Here is a 21,139-nt window from a genome sequence, read left to right on the forward strand (position 1 = left end):
GACATAACTGGAAACCTCACAAATGTCTTAAAGGGAAGTTTTGTGGTTAAGAAACCAAAATGGAAGGAAGAACAACCTATCAAAGATAAAGTGTGACCGGCAAGGTGACAATGCAGGCACACCCCTGCGCTCACTTGTCTCCGTGGGCTTCAGGAGCTTTGCTGAAATAATCGCAGACAATCCACCTCAACAAAAAATGAAAAAGGAGGATTTGGACAGATCCCGAGATAAAACATGGGTGAACGTATGTAAAGGCGATGTCCGACAAAGTCCAGCCACCGGTGGGCTTCGAACGCGCACCGTCACCATCCTCACCAGTTGAAAGCTGAGTGCGCCATCCCCAGATGAAAAGACTTGGAACCAACGCTTCATTACCAACATTTCTGCTCGAGAGGTACAATTACCACTTCGTTATGATTTGTAATTTATTGTAATTTCCAAAACCAATGACATTTGGCGTTATCCATCACAAATAAGTCAATATAGAGGCTGTCTGACATCAGTTTCTTTACAGTGCAACGGCGTTAAAATCTTGCTTCTTTAACCGCTTTAGACCCAGAATTTCACCTCATAGCTTTATAGTAATAAACTGTAATTTATTGATATTGGTGTACCTTTCATTTGCTTGAGTTCCAAATTCCAGAAAGGACCTTGAATTTATGATCAGAAAGTCCTTTCTCGAAATGCTCACTTGTGACGAACCGTATTGATCTGTGGAGCTTTTGAACATCCAATATTTCCATATGTGGGTTTTATGGGGGGTGAATTTGTGTCCTAACAAAAAAATAATAATAATCTGGTCTCCTTGAAGTTGTGTTTGTCCCTCATAAACTGGTGTTTTCACTATTGAAAAAAAAAACTCTGCGTCCTTGTTATTAATACACCCAACACATTGTGAATACCAAATTTCCATAATCTTAATCTTTTACTGTCTGAAATCATGCATCCTTTATAAGTCTGAAATTGGCATTAACGCTCATGTTAATGTTGAGTTTGAGGAGTGTGTTGTGACCCCCCCCCCCTCCCTCATTCTACTCTAAAGCCACCTGCCAGCTGACCCTGGATGATTGGGTGAATGTTTAGAATGCAAAGTTGTACATACGGAGGTACTGGAATTTACAAGACATGACAGTGTTGGAAGAATATTCATTGTTTGTTGTCAGCACTCTGCTTGTTTTTGTTTACACCCACAGGGGGTCTCTGAGGAACGGCAATTGAAAGTCACAGAGACAACAGATTTTTTTTGGGTAAATAACATTCTTAGCATAACAGCAGAGTGTGCAGTGGTTTGTGCATTCACACAGTTCAAGCAAAACATCCATCCATCCATCCGTTTTCTTAGCCGCTCATCCTCACGAGGGTAGCAGGAGTGCTGGAGCCTATCCCAGCTGTCAACGGGCAGGAGGCGGGGTACACCCTAAACTGGTTGTCAGCCAGTCGCAGGGCACATCGAGACAAACAGCCGCACTCACAGTCACACCTTGGGGCAATTTAGCGTGTCCAATTAATGTTGCGTGTTTTTGGGATGCCCCGAGAAAACCCACGCAGGCACGTGGAGAACATGCAAACTCCACACAGGCGGTGCCAGGATCGAACCCGGTACCACAGAATTGTGAGGCCAACGCTTTCCAGCTGAAGGTAGACATTAACCCTCTCTGGATCAATTAAAATTTTGCAGAGAGAAAAATATGATACTTTCAGAAAATGATACACTTAAAATTTTCAATCACATTAAACCTCTTGCAAATTTGCAACCCGTGCCCGGAAAGGCTTAAAGTGGATTTAATTGTTGTGAAAAAATAATTTGCACAATTGTTGTTTTTTTTAAAACAAAAAACAAAATTCCATGCAATCTACTTTTTCTGGTTTTAGTTCCACGCCCAAATTCCTTGAATTCTGCCACCCCGGTCACAGACTTCAGAGACGCCGTATCGACCCTTAACCAGAGCAGATGAAACCATGAAATCCGTTCACTCTGATCAGTTGCTGAGGAAGGGAAAATGACGTACATGCGTGCCGTAATTGAATTCAGCCCCGTGCAGTTTGTCTTTGCGTCTGTCTTTCTAACCACGTGCGTGCAAATGCGCTGCTATGTTTCACGTCGTCACAAAAAAAAAAAAACAAAAAAAAAAACTTCAGCCCCTCCAACATCTGGCCCTATTGGACACGTCGCGAGATTAGTCTCACTGTTGGACATCAACCCCCTGCCGCACTGACAGCTCCGCAGGTTTTGGGGAGGTCTTTTAAAGCGTCACTGAATTTGTTCCTCTGGGGGGGTCGTTAGCAAAGTGACAAATGTTTATTGGTGTTATGATGCAATACAATCACACCGCCGACCGTCAATCTCGGCATGGACGTACTGAACTTAACGACCCCTGAGCGGGAGGCTAAAACAATGTTAGTTTAGAAGTAAATCTTTTGAAAAATTTAGCAACATAGGTTGTCCTGACTTGCATATTGCTGGAGATTCTTCTTCCCTTTACCTGGTTTTGTGCCGGTCCGTAACTAAAACCGGCTGTTTGTCCGTGAGGCCCTTCACCTCGGTTTTGCCAAACGATCCGCCAATGCACATGACAACACAACGAAGAGTTCACTGATGGATGACTTTGAGAAAGGTGAAGCTCTCTTTGACTCACAAGACACTTCAAAGGAGAGCCCCCCCCCCCAAAAAAAAAATCATGAAATGTTCGCATCGCTTCGTTATATAGACTGCTGGGTTTGGACTTCAAAAAGAAGGAGCATTTGACGTATGAAAATAGCGGCTACCAAACTATGTGAGAGGTTCTTCTCCCGTTAAAGTATGCATTTGTGTGCTTTTTCTTATCATTCATTCAACTAAACACATCGCCCATTAAATGAAGCAAGGCTATATATGACAGATTCATTGAGTGTAATTACTAAAGGGAAGAAATCTGGGCCTTTTTAAGAGCATCACTTGACCTGAACACCACCAAATCTTTCAAGAAAAAAATAACATGTATTCCTTCAGGAAATGTGAGAAACAGAAACCTCTTTGTGGACTGAACAAAAACTAGAAACGCACGGACCGGCCGTGATCCATTTCGACTGAATCTAAATATAAAGTTATTTGGCAAAACAACTCCTACTGCTGTCTTTTGAATGACTTGAAAGCCCAAGTGTCACGCCTGTAAACATTCTGAAATCGATATTGTAATGAAAAATACATATAAAAATATTCACTTCAATGTCTATACGAAAAAAGCAGAGTTGCGGAAGTCTCATTCGACATCCAAGTGGTCGTCATTTTGGCTGCATCTTCTGTCCGTGACGTCACACTGGGACATTCGCCATTGAAAACACAAAACACGCTGTGCCACCTACTATGGGAGACCAACACGCCCCTTCTGACACGAAGAAGAGAACATCTCACAACCGAGTGAAGTGACCGGGGCAATATTACCCTATTGTTTCCAGTCATATTTAGATGATATGCGGATCATGGCCAAACCGCATGCGGCCAAACCACGCGGCGCCGCGTCCGCCGATTATGGATTACGCCCCCCCCCCCCAACATTTTTTTTTTTTTTTTTTTTTTAGTAGCTGTATAGACACCTACCGGTCATTTGGAACCCAGAAAGCACCTGTGCAATCTATTTTTCACGACGAAAAGGGTCTTTTGGAAAAATATGAAGAGCGGGTCCATCCTCCCGAGTGTTCAAGCAATATCCAGCAATACCACGAGCCGGCATGTTGGCTAACACGAAGGAACAACGAGCTACCTTCCAGCAGGTAAAACCAGTATAAACACATGAGACCGCCTGTGTGCGCTACTGCCCTGTAGGTCACTTCCTGCTTCTTGTCGAAAAACAAATCGCTCGAGAGGATTTTCATGGCGGGAGTTACAAAAAGCCATGTTTTGTGGTGAAAAAATGGATGGGTCAATACCAGCTGCGGTTTTTTTTCATTAATAACATACTAAAAATCATGCATTTCATGACAGTGGACCTTTAAATTCGCACGTAAAAGTTAAATTAAAGAATCAAAGAAAATGAGATGCCATTTTCAGTCCAGGATTGAGATGCCAAGTGCTGTACAAACAGAGTGAAAAACAAAACAAAAATCAGAAGATCCAAATTAAATCCACAAATATTCATCAGCAACGAAAGAGATCCGCAGTTGAAAAGTAGATATGCTTTTTTATAGACAGACAAATAAATACGCGATTTGCTCTGATTTTGGAAGAATAACAGCAACGGTGCGACAATTTTAAAAGTTACTACAATTATGGCAAGGAGCGATCACTAGCAATCGTCCCCCCCCCCCCCCTCCCATGTAGCCAGATGCCACCAAACAATGTAAGCGTGACGAGCGTGAGGGTGGCAGCCGCGGTGCGGGCGGGGGCGGACCACCGTGTCACTGGCAATACTGCCAACAGCAGCTGCCTTTTGCACTTCATCAATACAAGTGCACTTCATTTGGGACCACACCCAGGAGAAGGTGATTTATTGAGAAAGAAGTTAAAAAAAATGTTTGGACTGGCTATCAACAGCACATTTGGGGAGCCACAGAATGCTATCGGTTTGAATATGGAGTTATTACGGCAAAATGTTTGGCACATGTAGTCATTTTAAACAGTGACCTTAATTACAATTACAATTTCAGAAATTACATTTGGTCAGATTTAAAATAAAAAAAAAATACACAAATTAACTTACTATGAGCATAGATAGATGAACAGAGATTGTGACATAAAAATAAAGACAAAGGTAAATCATTTTCAAACTTTTTCCAACATTAGTGCGACCAATAATTTGCGTAACTCAAAAATGTACAAGATTGAATTCATCGGCTCATTCGGCATTCTGGCAGACATGTTTGCTCGATTTCATTTTTTCAGTAGTGGACCGCCATGTTGTTATGGTGCATGACTAAACTTGAAAACTTGTCAACTAATCTTAAATCAAACGGTTTATTAATTGTTAATAAATACACCAAAAAAAAATTGGACTGAAAAATGGAGACCTTCCAAGTGGACCTGGCAATAATTGCTTGATTCGCATCAATATTTGAAAGTCAAATGTCTTCAAAAGGAAAAAAAAACTCGAGAAGGGGGTTCGATAAAATCTGAAACAGGAATATGGAAGACAATCAATCGCTATAATAAATGCAACCTCGAGACTACTAGAAAAATGAATTCTTTGGGTATTAAAACTCTTTCCATCCGATGCACGTTAATTCATGCACATTATTATGAGTGAATATACAGATTATGAATCAGCATGTTTTACAGCATTTTTGCCCGTGACCTACATTTGAACTGGATTATAAATTTAGTTTAAAAAAAAAAAAAAAAAAAGCAAGTAGGGAGCATTTGAAATTCCAGGGTGGCACATGAGGTGCATATAATTGCAGAAAATCTCTGTGAGTATTTGGGGATAATTGCGCTCAAGCCGCCAAGGGCCAGAATAAATGTTTAGCCAACAGCACGGCTGAAACAACTTCCCATCCAGAGTGGAAACAGTCCCGTAACATTTGCTTGTGGACAGCGAGGTGAAGTGCAGGGGACTGAAAAAAAAAGCATGATGTCATGAGACCACCACGCTTCAAATATGAGCTTCACCCAAGGAAGAGCAAAGCAGGAAATATTGCAAATACAAATCCAGTATAGTAAGAAGGGATAAACTTTGCAATCAATTTTCTTGATCGACTAAAGCACAGGTGTCAAACTCCAGGCCCGGGGGGGCAGATCCGGCCCGCCGCATGATTTTATGTGGCCCGCGAAGGCAAATCTGTCAAATCTAAAGTTTCCATTTCCGTGATTCTTGTAAAAAAAATCTGTACCAAAAATTTCTCATTGTCATATATCATAAATTATTTAAAATTCAGTGCCACCGTCTCTAATCCGTACATCATGGCCGGCCTCACCACTGTTTTATAAAGTTTTCCCTTCATCCTCGCCGAGACTCTTCTGTCACATAGAACACCAGACACCTTCCGCCAACTGTTCCACCCCAATTGGACCCGTTTCTTCACTTCCTTACCACACTCACTATTGCTCTGTATTGTTGACCCCAAGTATTTGAAGTCGTCCACCCTCGCTATCTCTTCTCCCTGGAGCTTCACTCTTCCCCCTCCACCTTTCTCATTCACGCACATATATTCTGTTTTACTTCAGCTAACCTTCATTCCTCTCCTTTCCAGTGCATGTCTCCATCTTTCTAATTGTTCCTCTGCATGCTCCCCGCTTTCACTGCAGATCACAATATCATCTGCAAAGATCATGGTCCAAGGGGATTCCAGTCCAACCTCGTCTGCCAGCCTATCCATTACTACCGCAAACAGGAAGGGGCTCAGCGCGGAACCCTGATGCAGTCCCATCACCACCTTAAATTCTTCTGACATCACCAAACATGAACAGTTGAAAAACACGTTACCATTGATTTCTGATTCTGGAACATAAATTGATTATGTAAACATGGTGAGACGATTAAATCTTTTTTTGTTTTTTCACAGTCAAAATGGCCCTGCACTAAATATCAATTAATAGACTGTTTTTTTTAAACATTACTTTTAATTGTAGTAACTCATAATCCAATGCTATAGTGAGCCAATGAGCCCCAAAAAGTTCACACTTGACAGTTTCTAAACGCCTGTAAATTTCTATTGAATTGTTCCACTTTTCAGGACACCTTAAAGCCATCAAACCCAAGCGGGACCATGATTGATGTGTTTCTGGGACCTTTGGTTCCCACCGTAGGAAACATCAGCGAACTGAATCTGGAGAACAGATGGTCCTTGATTTTGAAAATGCAATCGAGTTATTTTGTCATTACAAAAAGACGAGGAAAATTTGTGGCAAGTTAATGAGTTGACATGTAAACTTGCTGGATGACTTTATATTTGCTGTTTGACTCAAAAGATTCCCTGCGCAGTCGAGTCACCGAATGTAAAGGACAATATCCAACAGATAGATAACCTTGGTGGTGTCTCGCATATCAGATTGCACGCGTGTAAAGTTATCAGATGGTGAATGAAAGCGTCACCCGCCTTTGCGCCTTTCAAAGCGTGACACATTGTAACACGTGTGTGCTGTGATTCAAGTCTCGTCGCAGCGTCTGCTGGAACAAAAGACGCGTCACTTTGAAGGTTCGCTGATTTGGATCGCCTAAGTACCCACTTCAGACAAATCCCTTTGCGACATGCAGACAATGGCCTCAGCATGTTATGTCTATGCGCAATATGTTTGTTATAACACAATTACAACATTTGAGACAAACACCCTAGAAAAAGTTCAATGTATAAGATTGATTAACACTAACTGCCCGCATCAAATGCACTACTTTGTTGCATGGAGATTCTTTTGTTTGTTTTAAAAAAAAAAAAAATTGCCTGATTCATACAAACTGGATTTACATCTGTTAATTCCAACAAATTTTGATTAAAACATAACTTATTAAACATTGTTTTAAGGTTCATCAAGAAACCTCTAAAAATTGTGATTTTGACACATTGGTAGTGCAAAATTACAGGCAACTGTCTCAATGATTATTTTTGAGATTGGACCCCACTCCACCCCCCGCTCTTAAAGACGTACACTCATAATTACAAATGTGTTTTATCATGACAGCGTCCACCGCCGCTGCTTTAGTTAGCAACGCAGTCTGGGCAACGTAGAGCAAAGACGAGCTAGACATGCCGCTTATGTTTACTTTCGATATTAATGGAGAAAGTTAAAAAAAGAAATGCTGTTGTTTTAAGATGCAGTGACTGTAGGAGTATGTGAATAATCGAAGAAAAAGTGGTTAAACCGGATGAGATTTTCTCTTTTCTGAGTGGGAAGGGTCTGGTCTGAAACCAAAATAGAAAGTGCAGGATGAGATGGTGTGTTATTTTAAAATTCCACCTTGGCACAGCCTGATCCAGGATGAAAGCACATCACCCCGTCCACCCCCGTCGTCGGTGGCTCGCGAGAGGCTAGCTGCTTGAAAAGTAGATCTGGGGGTAAAAAAAGTTTGGGAATCCCTGGTCTAGAGTCTAGACAATGTAATAAAGATACTAAAGCTATTTTGAAAAGAAAAAAAAAAAACATTTCCACCTGAGCAAATCTATTGGAATAATTGCAGTTATGTCGCACCTGTTGACTGTAAAACGGTGCAGTTTTGACCCAATAACACTTTATTCCTGATGATCTATTTATACAACGACTGAGTTTTCCCATTTACGTGACGTCTCAGATTCAGGACATCAACATTTGGCTGCGTTGCGAGTTCATTTTTACACTGATTACAACGGTCAAAAGAAAAGCTCTCATCCCTTCCTTTACAGGCATATTTTTAAGAGGTAATATAAGCGCACAAGTCTCATAAAAGGCTTTTCGGAATGGAAAATCAATCGTTTTATGTGATGGGAAGAACCGAATGAAAGCTTTGAATGTGGGACAAAATGATTTGACCAGAGTAGGCTGAGCTACAATCAATACTACAAAGTGAAAGTGAGCTTTTTATTTTTTGTCATTGATTCAAGTCAGGTTCTGGTTTTGATATGCGTTTCTGAAGTGAACTTCGGTTACAAATGAGTATAGCGTGGGGCACATAAATGGGCCCGTTCTCACGAGAATTCCGTAGCCTGGAAAACCAGCTGCTTGTTTGTCCTGTCGTTAGAACATTTCAACTTTTGTGTTTTCAAATCCAGTATGAAAAAAACTTTTTTTTCCTCATGCATTTTACAGTACTTCCACTTTTCAGTGATATCCATCAATCCATCCATCCATTTTCTGAGCCGCTTATCCTCACGAGGGACGCGGGAGTGCTGGAGTCTATCTCAGCTCTCAACGGGCAGGAGGCGGGGTACACCCTGAACCGGTTGCCAATGTTGCATGTTTTTGGGATGTGGGAAGAAACCGGAGTGCCCGGAGGAAACCCACACAGGCACGGGGAGAACATGCAAACTCCACACAGGGAGGGCTGGGATTGAACCCGGGTCCTCAGAACTGCGAGGCCAAGGCTTTCCAGCTGCCCCACCGTGCCCCCATTTTCAGTGATATTTCTCGCACTAAACGCTGTTTTAATTGTACTTTTTCGAATGTCTTTACTTCTGTATTTGCTTTTAATCATGTAAAGCGCAGTGACGTAGTTACCTTGTGAAATGCACGACACAAATACATTTTTCTTTTCTTTTGGCTGACTCTAAATGGTCCTCGGGTGTGAACGTGAATGGATTGTTTGTCTCTTTGTGCCCTGCGATTGGCTAGTGACAGCACACCTGTGCAGGAATTGAACTTATTGGCTCATATCGTAATTTCCCGAGAGAATACATTTAGTAACGGAGATAGAATACGTCTCTTCTCAACGGTTCAGTAGTCGTGGACAGTTTGTAAAACTACATACTCCCAAATATACTTGTACTATATTATACTATTCTCCAAAATCCAATGAAATAGAAAAGAATCAGTAGCAGCGATTCAAATCGAAGCTGTTAATGATTTCAACGATAGTAAGGCACAGAGCAAGACAATTGCACGGGTGTGAAAAATGATGAATACATTTAAGATCAATAAGTGAATATGTGAGACAGCAATATATTTTAGTCTCGCTATTACCGTTCCCGTAAAGCCCATAAAATGAGTTTAAATGCTCCTTATTGTCCACTAAAACGGTATGAAAGACATTAGTCAAACACATGGCGCTTACAGCTCAAACCATCCAGGAACACACACGGTGTTTGTCTCCAGTGCTGTTTAATCCTCTTGGCTTTTGGCAAAAGAAAAAAAAAAAACGGTGAAATTCTCCCACCCTTCATATGTTTTATCTTTTTCTTTTATGAGGGATTTAATTTTTTTCAATGCCAAGTTGACAGTTTGTGAAAAAGCTTTGGAGTGCCAAGCGTGGTGGCTGCATAAGCTGGATGGATGGGAAACGGCCTCACCCACACAACTCTTGGCGGACATCTGGATGTGATTCCGCCTTTGCAGAGGAGCTGCGCAGGATGGAACGCACCTTTTTTTTTTTTTTTTTTTTTTCATCATACGTTATAGTGGCCTTCTGTGCGATAGAAAATCTCCGTGGCTATGTTCCAGTCAGATATCCAGGATAGGCTCCAGCACTCCCCACCAACCCTTGTGAGGATAAGCGGCTAAAGGAAATGGATGGATGGATTACTTGTTGGGGCCCGGTGAAATCAGGATTTAGCATTCAGAAACTGCATTGTGGCAAAAAAATAAATTATTTGTATTGCTAGGTCAAAACAATGCATCTGCTCAAACTCCTGCACGCGCTACTTGAAGCTCAAGACGTTACCTACAGTATATGGAAATACCAGATGAAATATCAAATACTGATGCAATGAGATCAAGGGTTGAATAAAACGATTTTGTTCTTTCTGATTGTGTCGTTAAATGCAATCACACTTCAGTTCACTTTTCACAAATTGTATCTGCAAAGCTAACACAACACAGGAGCAAAATGTACCGGTTCCGGATGGATGAATACCTATCAAAACCATGAACCACAATCAAATGTTTGACCAATTTACGGATAGGATAGGACAGGATAGGATAGGACAAGATAGGATAGGATAGGATAGGATAGGATAGGACAGGACAGGACAGGACAGGACAGGATAGGATAGGACAGGACAGGATAGGACAGGAAAAAGTAGACTTGATTATCCATTTAGATCCTTAATTAGTCAGGTCACATTACCTTTTAATTAACTTGATCATGTTAATGATGTACAGGTATTTTTATGATTACTTTAACCATGTGGTACTGAAAAACATTTTTCAAAGAAGGTGCAACTGTGTGATGTATCAGGCTTGTTGGATCTGAGCCACTCAGGCAGTATTACGCATAAGGAAACATTCATATTCGTGTGTGTGTATATATATATATATATATATATATATATCTCAGTCACTGAACAAGAACATGACTATAAGAATCTTTACAGCTGGACAACCTCCACGATAATGTCTTCATCCCCTCAAAAACTCACCCTGACATGCATCCGAGAGTCCGAAAGGTTGTATTTCAAAAGCGTCAAGAACACCGCTTAAATTCACACTAATCAAGCGACCAAAAAACGGGGGGTTGGAGTGGAGTGGGGGCGGAGGGATTTGGTCCCCTAAAGAGAAATACAAGATGTGATTGATGAAATGTTTTCAGATGTTGTTCTTCCGAGTCCAGAAATGTTAATTTCCTCGCTTGGCCCGTGAACACAAACGGCACACGTCAACCCAAGAGCTTTTTGCTATTGTCAGAACTCGTCGACACCGACGGACCTCAGACAGAGATGGATGCCGGTACTGATGGACAGATAAATAAAGATATCAGGACTCATGATTGATTGGACTCTGGTTGGAATACAAAGTCTGCTGGTAAGTCAACGCATCTCGTAACTACTCTTACGGCTGTGTTCTCTCGCAACAGATTTCTACTCGTCAATCCAACTAAGCTTGAAAGGACCAGGTTTCTGAAAACCGAGTCTGCCAGTTTCAGTTAACCCACTATAAAGTAAATACATGAAACCAGACTTACAGTAATACTCCACATGATCATTTAGGCAATTAAAATTGACTACAGAAGATTTATTTTAAGAGGCACTGCACAAGCTTATAGTTGGCTTTCACTTGCAAGGAACGAGACCGAAGAACATCACAGCACGGGTGTCCAACATTATCCCGTCACACATTTTATGTTTTCAATAATTCACAAGTGAAGTCAAGGTTTGTTTTTTTGTTTTTTTTGACAACACTGACGGCGTCCGGAAAACACGAGTCACTACGGCTTGCCTTGTGACTCAAACAAATAGTAAATCAAGCTTCAACTCTAAAACCACATCGGCTTTCCGTCGAGTGCCATCATCACTGCGGTTCGTTTATTCACTGGACTGTTTCAAAAGAAGAAGGCAACTATTTTCTTTTGGAGAAATTTCTGCCTCGTCCCGCTTCTCAACTTGGATGATGGATCCTCAGATGATGTAGAACCAAAACACAGAGACCAAATTATTAAGTAGTAATTTGGTTAAGATTTAGGACTAACGTATGTACTTTTTGTTGACTATGTGGAAAACGTCCAACCATTAATCCCAGTGTTGCTGAGACTTATGAAAGCTGACTTCAAAGTTGCTATTTTAGAAATAAGCGTAGTACGAGTCAAAACAACGAAAGTCTGTATGTCACATTCATGAAACTGTTCGGTCCCCGTACGACCGTTGTCAAGAGTTTGGTCTACGTTGCCCGCAATAAGTTGGACTCGTTTCCAATGAGAGTTGGACTCCGCCAATGCTACCCTTTGTCACCAGATTTTATGGACCGAATCGCTTGGTGAAGCTGAGGCGTAGAGTGTGTCCAGTTTGGTGGCCTCGGCATCGCATCGCTGGTCTTTTCAAATGATGTGGTTCTGTTGGCACCATCAAGCCAACTCTTACTGGAGCGGTTCACAGTCGAGTGTGAAGCGGCTGGGATGAGAATAAGCAGCTCCAAATCTGAGACCATGGTCCTCAGTCGGAAAAGGGTGGCGTGCCCTCTCCGGGTCGGGGATGAGAGCCTGTCCCAAGTGGAGGAGTTCAAGTATCTTGGGGTCTTGTTCACAAGTAAGTGAAGAATGGTTCGGTGCAGCATCTGCAGTGATGTGGAATTTGTATCGGTGCGTTGTGGTAAAGTGGGAGCTAAGTCGAAAGGCGAAGCTCTCAATTTACCAGTCGATCTATGTTCCTACCCTCACCTATTGGCACGAGCTGTGGGTCGTGACCGAAAGAACAAGATCCCGGATACAAGCGGCCGAAATGAGTTTCCTCCGCAGGGTGTCCGGGCTCTCCCTTAGAGATAGGGTGAGCAGCTCGGTCATCCGGGAGCGGCTCAGTGTCAAACCGCTACTCCTCCGCATTGAGAGGAGCCAGATGAGGTGGCTGAGGCATCTGATCTGGATGCCTCCCAAACACCTCCCTGGTGGGGTGTTCCGGGCATGTCCCACCGGAAAGAGACCCAGGGGACAACCCAGGACACGCTGGAGAGACTATGTCTTTCGGCTGGCCTGGGAACGCCTCAGGATCCCTCCGGAGAAGGTGGAAGAAGTGGCTGGAGAAAGGGAAGTCTGAGTATCCCTGCTGAAGCTACTTCCCCTACGACCCTGATCCGGAAAAGCGGTAGAAAATGGATGGATGGATTGATGGATGGATGGATGGATGGATGGATGGATGGATGGATGGATGGATGGATGGATGATGGATGGATGGATGGATGGAGAGAAACAGGACTGTCGCAGTGTACAAGTAGGTAATAATGTGGCGTGTTGTGTAATATTTCCATGTGAATGCACAGCCTATCACTTGGAAGTTGTGACTTGATAATGTGCCTTGAAAAAAGTACATTTACTGTGGAAATCATCCCAGATTGCAATAATAAATTGTCTGATTCATTCCTGTAAATGTTTTATGCAGGGTTAACTCCATAAGACCAAATTACATTGGTTTGAAAGTGGTGATGGACGTCAACTCACGCTGAAAGAACAACTGATGTCATCATTTGGGGCTTTTGCCTCACCCAAATATTTCGTATAAATTGAAAGATAACTACACTTGAACTTTCTCAGAGAGAAAGCATATTTGCTTATATTTTCAGCAATACTTGCTTTGGATATGAAAGGTTTCTGGTGTTTGGCACCAGAACTTTCTTGAATATCAATAACCAAACAAGACGGGTTTTTTTTACTATAATGTTTGTGAATCAAACAAGAGGTCAACAAAATGTAGAATCTGAAATGTAATTATTTCTGAGGTCGAGGGGGTTCTCGGTTCACCACTCAACCTCTCCATTTGGGTTATCTTCCGTTTGGAACAGGGATGGAAATTTTTCTCCAAAAGGAAATGACTGCAACGTTCATTGCACTTTGGTCACGGGTTAGACGAGGAGCTTCATCTATTTATAGAAAAACACAGCACTCGCAGCGCAGTCATTATGGAAGAACGAACGTCGGACGTGCCAAATATCAAGATCAGCTCGTCCTGGTATTGTGCTCGAATGCATTATATTTCTCTTCAATTAAATTGGATTTTGACAATGCCCATTTTCACGTGATATATATATGATATAATTGGCAAACGGAGAAATGGGCATTGCTTTCAAATGTTCAATGTTTGGGCATTCACTCATGGGAGTAGCGGTAATTATAATCCTTGCAGGTGGCACATTTTTGGGGTCTTTACAGAAATAATGACTTTCGCCCGCCATCATATATACATACAAGGGTAACGTGGCCTCCATTACACGGAACTGCGACAAGGCATTGTTTCTGTGGCCAAAATAATTAGCCTTCACGCATTCTTGCGACGGAATTGGAGTAAATCAGCCCCTTCCAGCATTCTGATTTATATAATTGGAAACACTGAAATAAAGCTTGAAAAAAAATTAGGAAGCAAAAAGACACAAAGTTGGAGTGATTGAAGAGGAGAGCTTGACTGAAAACAATCATCTCTCTCTTTCTGTCTCTTTCTCTCCCTCTCCCTCTCCCTTCCACCCATCGCTGTTGGACAAAATGTGCCAAACATCTGCCATTCGTTCCCAACGAGAGGAGAAGTTTGAAAGTTTCCCCGTGGAAGTCATTCAGTCCCTGTTTGAGGGCTCGGATGAGATATTACAAGATAGTTTGACAGCTGCTCTTGACTCACTACAGTGAGATATGATGAGCGCTCATAATGAGAACATCCTGGGTACACGAGCGTAGGGAAATGTTAATCAGTCACAATTATTAGAAGCATTAAAAAAAAAAAAAGGATGGTTTCTGACCTCTTGATTACAATTTCAGGTCTTTGGTATTGAACGTATGCTATCAAGAAATGGCATGAATCACCCGTGCTGCTGCAGCCAAGTATTGCAGTCCATTTACTTCAATTACTACAATTGAGTAACTCTTAATGGTCGATGAATCGATTATTATATCTATGTCTGCAAAACATGTCGTCCTCAGAGAACCATGAATTAGGAGGCCAATTGCTCAATGGTTGCCTAATGTTGGTTCCAAACAGAATGGCAGACGCATTGAGGAATCCATTTCACGACTCATTTGTAATGACAACTATTCCTAAAACTCAAAACGGAGCAGTGAAATATTAAGTATGAGTACACAGGACCACAGCTCTATTGTAGAACAGATGTGTTTAGCGTTTTAAAGGTCCACTGTCATGAAATGCATGATTTTTTGTATGTTAATGAAAAAACGACAGCTGGTATGGACCCATCCATTTTTTCGACGTATATGGCTTTTTGTAACTCCTGCCATGAAAATCCTCTCGAGGGATTTGTTTTCGAGAAGAAGCAGGAAGTGACATACAGGGCAGTAGCGCACTCAAGCGGTCTCGTCTTGTTTATACTAGTTTTACCTGCTGGAAGGTAGCTCGTTGTTTCCTTCGTGTTAGCCAAAATGCCGGCTCATTGTATTGCTGGATATTGCTCGAACACTCGGGAGGATGGATTTACCCTTCAAAAGTTTCCAAGAGACCCAGTTCGTCGTGAAAAATGGATTGCACGGGTGCAAAGGATGAGAACTTTGTAGGTTCCAAATGACAGGTAGGTGTGTATACAGCTACTAAATAAAAAAAAAATAGTTTGGGGGTAGGGGGCGTAATCCTCTCAGAATGTAACAAAAGATCCGCGCACCTAAGTCAGGGGTCGGCGCCGAGCACGGCTTCGGCGGTGGCTCGTCCAAAGCCGTGCCTCGTCCGCCGCGATCACGGCCTCGGCCGGGGTGGCTCATTGCGGCGCCGAGCTGGGGTGGCTCATCTCCCCCCTGCGGAGGTGGATCGGACGGGGAGGCGGCTTGTCCGAGGTGTCTTCGTCGTTCACGGACGGGGTTGTTTTTATAACCGCCACGCGGAGGAGGATCGGACGTGGAGGTGGTTTGGCCGCATGCGGTTTGGCTGTAATCCGCATATCATCTAAATATGGCTCGAAACAATAGGCTAATACTGCCCCGGTCACTTCCGTCAGTTATAAGATGTTCTCTTCTTCAAAAAGAGCTTCCGTGTCTGAAGGGGCGTGTTCGTCTCCCACAGTAGGTGGCACGGCGTGTTTTCAACGGCGAATGTCCCAGTGTGACGTCACGGGCAGAAGATGCAGCCAATATGGCGACCACTTGGATGTCGAATGAGAGTTCCGCAACTTCTCCGCTCATATTTATTTTTTTGTACAGACAATGAAGTGAATAATGTCATATGTACTTTTTATTACAATATCTATTTTAGAACGTATATAGCGGTGACACTTGACCTTTAAGAATAGGACAATTCAACCTTACCGTTCTGCTCGTCCAGCTCGTTGCCGATCTCCTGCCCCATGACCTTCTGCCGGCTGATGACTGCCGCTAGTGCATCTAGACCTGCATCTTGAACTGAAACCGCAAAGAAAAAAATGGGATTTAAATTAGAGGCAAAGCAGGTGGCGTGGTGACCAATAAATACCCGATGTAATGGACTTCTTGGGGAATGAGTCATCTAACCTCAATTTAAACGATTACAAACTACAGAAGGGTGGAAAACAAAGACGGTTGGGAAGAATCGAAAAGACTTGGCCCCTACATCTTAACACACATCCCATCACAGGATTTTTTTTATGAGCACGGTTTGAGGCGCTAACCATTACCCAGCTCTACCATAAACCCTTCAGGGGGACTGGAAACCCCTCAGAGCTTGGGTTTCAACTGTTGTAAAAGGAATCTTGTGATCCCAAAATGAAACTAACCAGAGCCACGATGGAGACATTGCAATGAAGTGTCACATGGAGGATTCGGGTGCGCTGACATCTGGGCGCTCAACTCACGTCCAAGCCATTTGGGTAAAAGGGAGAAAACAGAGGCGAGCTGATGGCATATCCTCCAGAGGTGCAGTAAAGGCACCTTTCATGTGTTGGCACACACACCGATGGCCAATACACTCAAACCGATCTTTCTCATATGTCAAATATTTTCATCTATTGATCGCCTTTTCACGCTATGTTTTACGGTCGCTTACTTTACTGTATTTATGTTACAATGACACCAGTGGTTCCATATGCGTAGGACGGCAACTAACGCTTGCATTTGAGTGGTACAAACAAAAGTGTGGCCTCACAATTCTGAGGACCCGGGTTCGATGGCAGCCCCGCCTGTGTGGAGTTTGCATGTCCTCCCCCGTGCCTGCGTGGGTTTTCTCCGGGCACTCTGGTTTCCTCCCACATCCCAAAAACATGCAGCACTAATTGGACACTCTAAATTGCCCCAAGGTGTGATTGTGAGTGCGACTGTTATCTGTCTCCATGTGCCCTGCGATTGGCTGGCAACCAGTTCAGGGTGTACCCCGCCTCCTGCCCGTTGACGGCTGGGATAGGCTCCAGCACTCCCCGCAACCCTCATGAGGATAAGTGGCAAAGAAAATGGATGGATAAAGAATATATGGCTGTAACATGGCTGGGTTTTTTTTCCAGGTAAAACAATGGAGAACAAATTAAATTGCCCCTAGGTGTGATTGTGAGTGCGGCTGTTTGTCTCCATGTGTCCCGCGATAGGCTGGCAACCAGGCTCCAGCATTCCCCGAGACCCTTGTGAGGATAAGCGGCTAGGAAAATGGATGGCTGGTCTACCGTGAACTCTGAGAATGCACAAACCACTGCACACTCTTACATTATGCAAAGAATGTTATCCATCCGTCCATTTTCTTTGCTGCTTATCCTCACGATTGGCAACCAGTTCAGGGTGTACCCCGCCTCCCGCCCGTTGACAGCCGGGATAGGCTCCAGCACTCCCCGCGACCCTCGTGAGGATAAGCGGCAAAGAAAATGGATGGACGGAAACAAAAGTGATGTGCAAACGTGACGTGAGAAAATCTGGAAATTCGCTGTCGGATTACAAAATGGCAGAAAGATGAAGCATCCTCCGGTTTACCTTCAATGATTCGCTGCTGTTGTTGTTTTATCTCTCCGAACGTCAAGCCCCGAGTTTCTTCCGGCTCGTTAATGAGCCACGGGTTTGCCGAGACTCCTTCGCTTGCGCCCACTCCTCCTGCCATTAAGGTGGACCTTTCAGGATAAAACAACGTTTGGTTGGGATGCTTTTCTGATTTATGTTAGCGTATTTTCTCTTTGTAATATTTGTACAAGTGGCCCAGTGAATTGCCAGCTGAGTCATCGGCTTCAATGAAAAAACAGCCAAAACCTAAGGGGGGGGGGGGGGGGGTAAAATGACTTGAATTATGACATGTGATACCACCATGTGCTGCGCTTAACCTCATTGCCACAAATCACAATGCTTGCAGAGCAGACATGCCGGCATCTGTAAAGCTGCAGTTTACAGTGGAGATTGAAGTTCAAGTGCTGTTGTCGGTAGAAAGGAGAATTCTGGAGAAAATTCTGCTAAACTTCACCATCGAGCTGAAAATAATTCAACATTAGTGGCGAATACTTGAATAGTGTCCACAATGCTCGACATTTTCGAACCTATTTGGTTGTACTCTAATGTTTGCAAGAGAAATTATGTTTTGTGAAAGGAAATATATATCGTAATATATTTGAATCAAGCATCATTATGTTTTGTAGGGGAAAAAAATACACACAAATTGGTAAATCAGCTCACGCAATAAGAAATATTTACTTATATACATTAAAAAAAAAAAAAAGCCTGCGCCTGATAAATGTGTTGCACTTATATATGCCAAGAATTCTTTAACTGAGTACCTGTAAATAAACGATATTTTCCAGTATATAAAGTAACGGGGTATGTTGGTGGGTTGAAAATGAAATGTCAAAATATGGCAGCACGGTGTAGCAGCATGTAAAGCGTCACAGTTCTGAGGACCCGGGTTCGATCCCGGCCCCACCTGTGTGGAGTTTGCATGTTCTCCCCGTGTCTGCGTGGGTTTTCTCCGGGCCCTCCGGTTTCCTCCCACATCGCAAAAACATGCAACATTAATTGGACACTCTAAATTGCCCCGAGGTGCGATTGTGAGTGCAACTGTTGTCTGTCTCCATGTGCCCTGCGATTGGGTGGCAACCGGTTCTGGGTGTACCCCGGCCTCCTGCCTGTTGACAGATGTGATAAGCTCCAGCACCCCCCGCGACCCTTGTGAGGATAAGAGACAAAGAAAATGGATGGATGGAGAAATATTTTTACAAACGTACAGCATTGGCAGGTATTGGTGCCTCCCAAATAAAAATAAACAGAAAGTACACAGTCAAGGCAAGCAGCTATAGATCACCAAAAATATGACTTATTTACTCATCTAGATGGAAAAACAAATAATCACAGCAGGTTGATTGGCGCAGCCGTTGCCCGGATTTGAAATCTGTCACAGGACTGCGGAATGCCAGGCAACAAAGCGACAGACCAGAGAGCAATGCGGGTTACCGCATTGTGGTTTTCGAGCTATTCCTCCGCTGATTGCTAAAAGCTGCCGCCGGCTGACTCCAAAACCGCTCGGCTCAGATCCAGCCGCCAGCTGGTGAAGCCCGCGGACCACGTGCGAGCCAATCGAGGGGGGTGATCAAATTGTTATGAGAAAACTGTTTTACAGTTTTTTAAGTTTAGAAATTGGTTGCGGGCCACACATGACGTTTATCTCATTTCGTAAGGCGATGATTATTTCAAGATGCTTGTGATGTGGTCGGCAACACGCAGCGGGTGAAGTATTGGGTCTAATCTCTCTGACATGTCTGATTACTGCGAGACAGTGTGTTGGGCTGCCACTCCGTCCCCGCAAGCGCCCAGTGTGTGAAGATCCAATTAGCCAGTCGGCGGGGAGCTCCAAAACCAGTCAGGCGCATCTTTTGGAGGAAGAGACTGCCGCCACTAAGACACGAGCGTCCACCACCTGACTGAGCACCTCGGACAGCAATTCTGATTATTTCCAGCGCAATCAAACACAAAGGAAAGGTTAGCGCATAATTGCGGAAAGGTGAAGGGTGAAGCCGGCGTTCGAACGGAGGCGCCACATCCTTCTTTCACACAGTCTGAAATGGAGATGCCCGACTGTATCGTCTCGGGGGCAGATTAAAGACACCTCGGCGACCTCCCCCCGTGGCTTCATACCTCAAATTCTCAGGAGGAAAAGTGTCTTAGATTAGCCAAGCGTGGCAACCGCCCCCACCCCCCCTGTTCTGCCCTGACGGACCACACAGCGGGAATGGGTTCGAGCCGCAATTCAAATCACCCCACCGCGTATCACAATAAAAACTCGATCCCGCTGAGCAAGCTGAAAAGCGCACGACCACGTGATTAGGCACATTATTTTTTTTTGTAGCCAATTCTTTTTATTTTATTCTTTTATAGTCTTTTAAGTAATTGAGTGTGTGGTCTGTATAAAGACAAAAGGTCAGGACCAGGCACCGCTAAGTAGCCCAAAGCCTAAATTAAACCTTGGGTGATTTCTGAGAAGTTCAAGTTCGGGTTTCTTACTGTAGCAAGCATGATATCAATTCAAACCTACGGTATACCCCTCCTCATACGTTCAACACATTGCATTCATAAATATATGTACTCCATCAATCAGACAAGGGCATTCACACTAAGACAATGATAAGGCGAGTGCAGAGTTTTATTCAACCAGAGCACTTTTAGGGAAACTTCTGCTGGACCATATTAACGCGTCACACTTAACTGTGAATAATCTTTTTTTTTTTTTTTTTTTACGCTTGTACGAGTTAAAAATGTTTATAGACAAATTCACTTTCCAAAACATTATCATAGGGTGAAAGTTTTATTATTGCATACGGGGCCGTCATCTCCCTTTTACTCTTGTATGATTAAAACTTTATTTAAAACATTGCATGTATGATTATTCACGGTTAGATTCGCTCATTATCCATTATTTTCCATCAAACCATTCCAAATTTAATAAAGCAGACACGGACCAGAATTCCAGAATGTATCGTGTTCGAACTATATGAAGACTGACTCTAACTATATGAAAATAACTACAGTAATATTCTGTAATATACTAGACAAATATACTGAAATAAAAAAAGCTATAAGATTTAGCACCTGCCTGGCGAATGAAGCAACTCCAACTACCGAGCTGTAACAAATCCGAGGACAAGTTTAAAAAAAAAAAAAAAAAAAAAAACATACAAAAACATAAAATCATGAGTACAATGTAATACTATTATCATTATTAAAAAAAAAACTCTAAAAAATGTTTTTATGTTTGAACGAAAAAACCT

The 21,139-nt window shown here is 43.0% G+C and overlaps 1 protein-coding gene across 1 annotated transcript in view; it reads right to left on the minus strand.

Annotated features, from left to right (window-relative positions):
* The window catches only part of stx8 (syntaxin 8), a 37,396-nt gene that overhangs the window by 12,425 nt on the left and 3,832 nt on the right, over positions 1-21,139 (minus strand). The window contains exons 5-6 of the mRNA XM_061830658.1: positions 17,871-18,004; positions 16,251-16,343 (exon numbers count right to left, since the gene is read on the minus strand). Of these exons, the coding sequence (XP_061686642.1) occupies positions 16,251-16,343; positions 17,871-18,004 (227 nt within the window). The remainder of the gene's footprint in view (positions 1-16,250; positions 16,344-17,870; positions 18,005-21,139) is intronic.

This window comes from Syngnathoides biaculeatus, chromosome 9 (genome assembly GCF_019802595.1).
Source record: "Syngnathoides biaculeatus isolate LvHL_M chromosome 9, ASM1980259v1, whole genome shotgun sequence".
NCBI classification, from domain to species: Eukaryota; Metazoa; Chordata; class Actinopteri; order Syngnathiformes; family Syngnathidae; genus Syngnathoides; species Syngnathoides biaculeatus.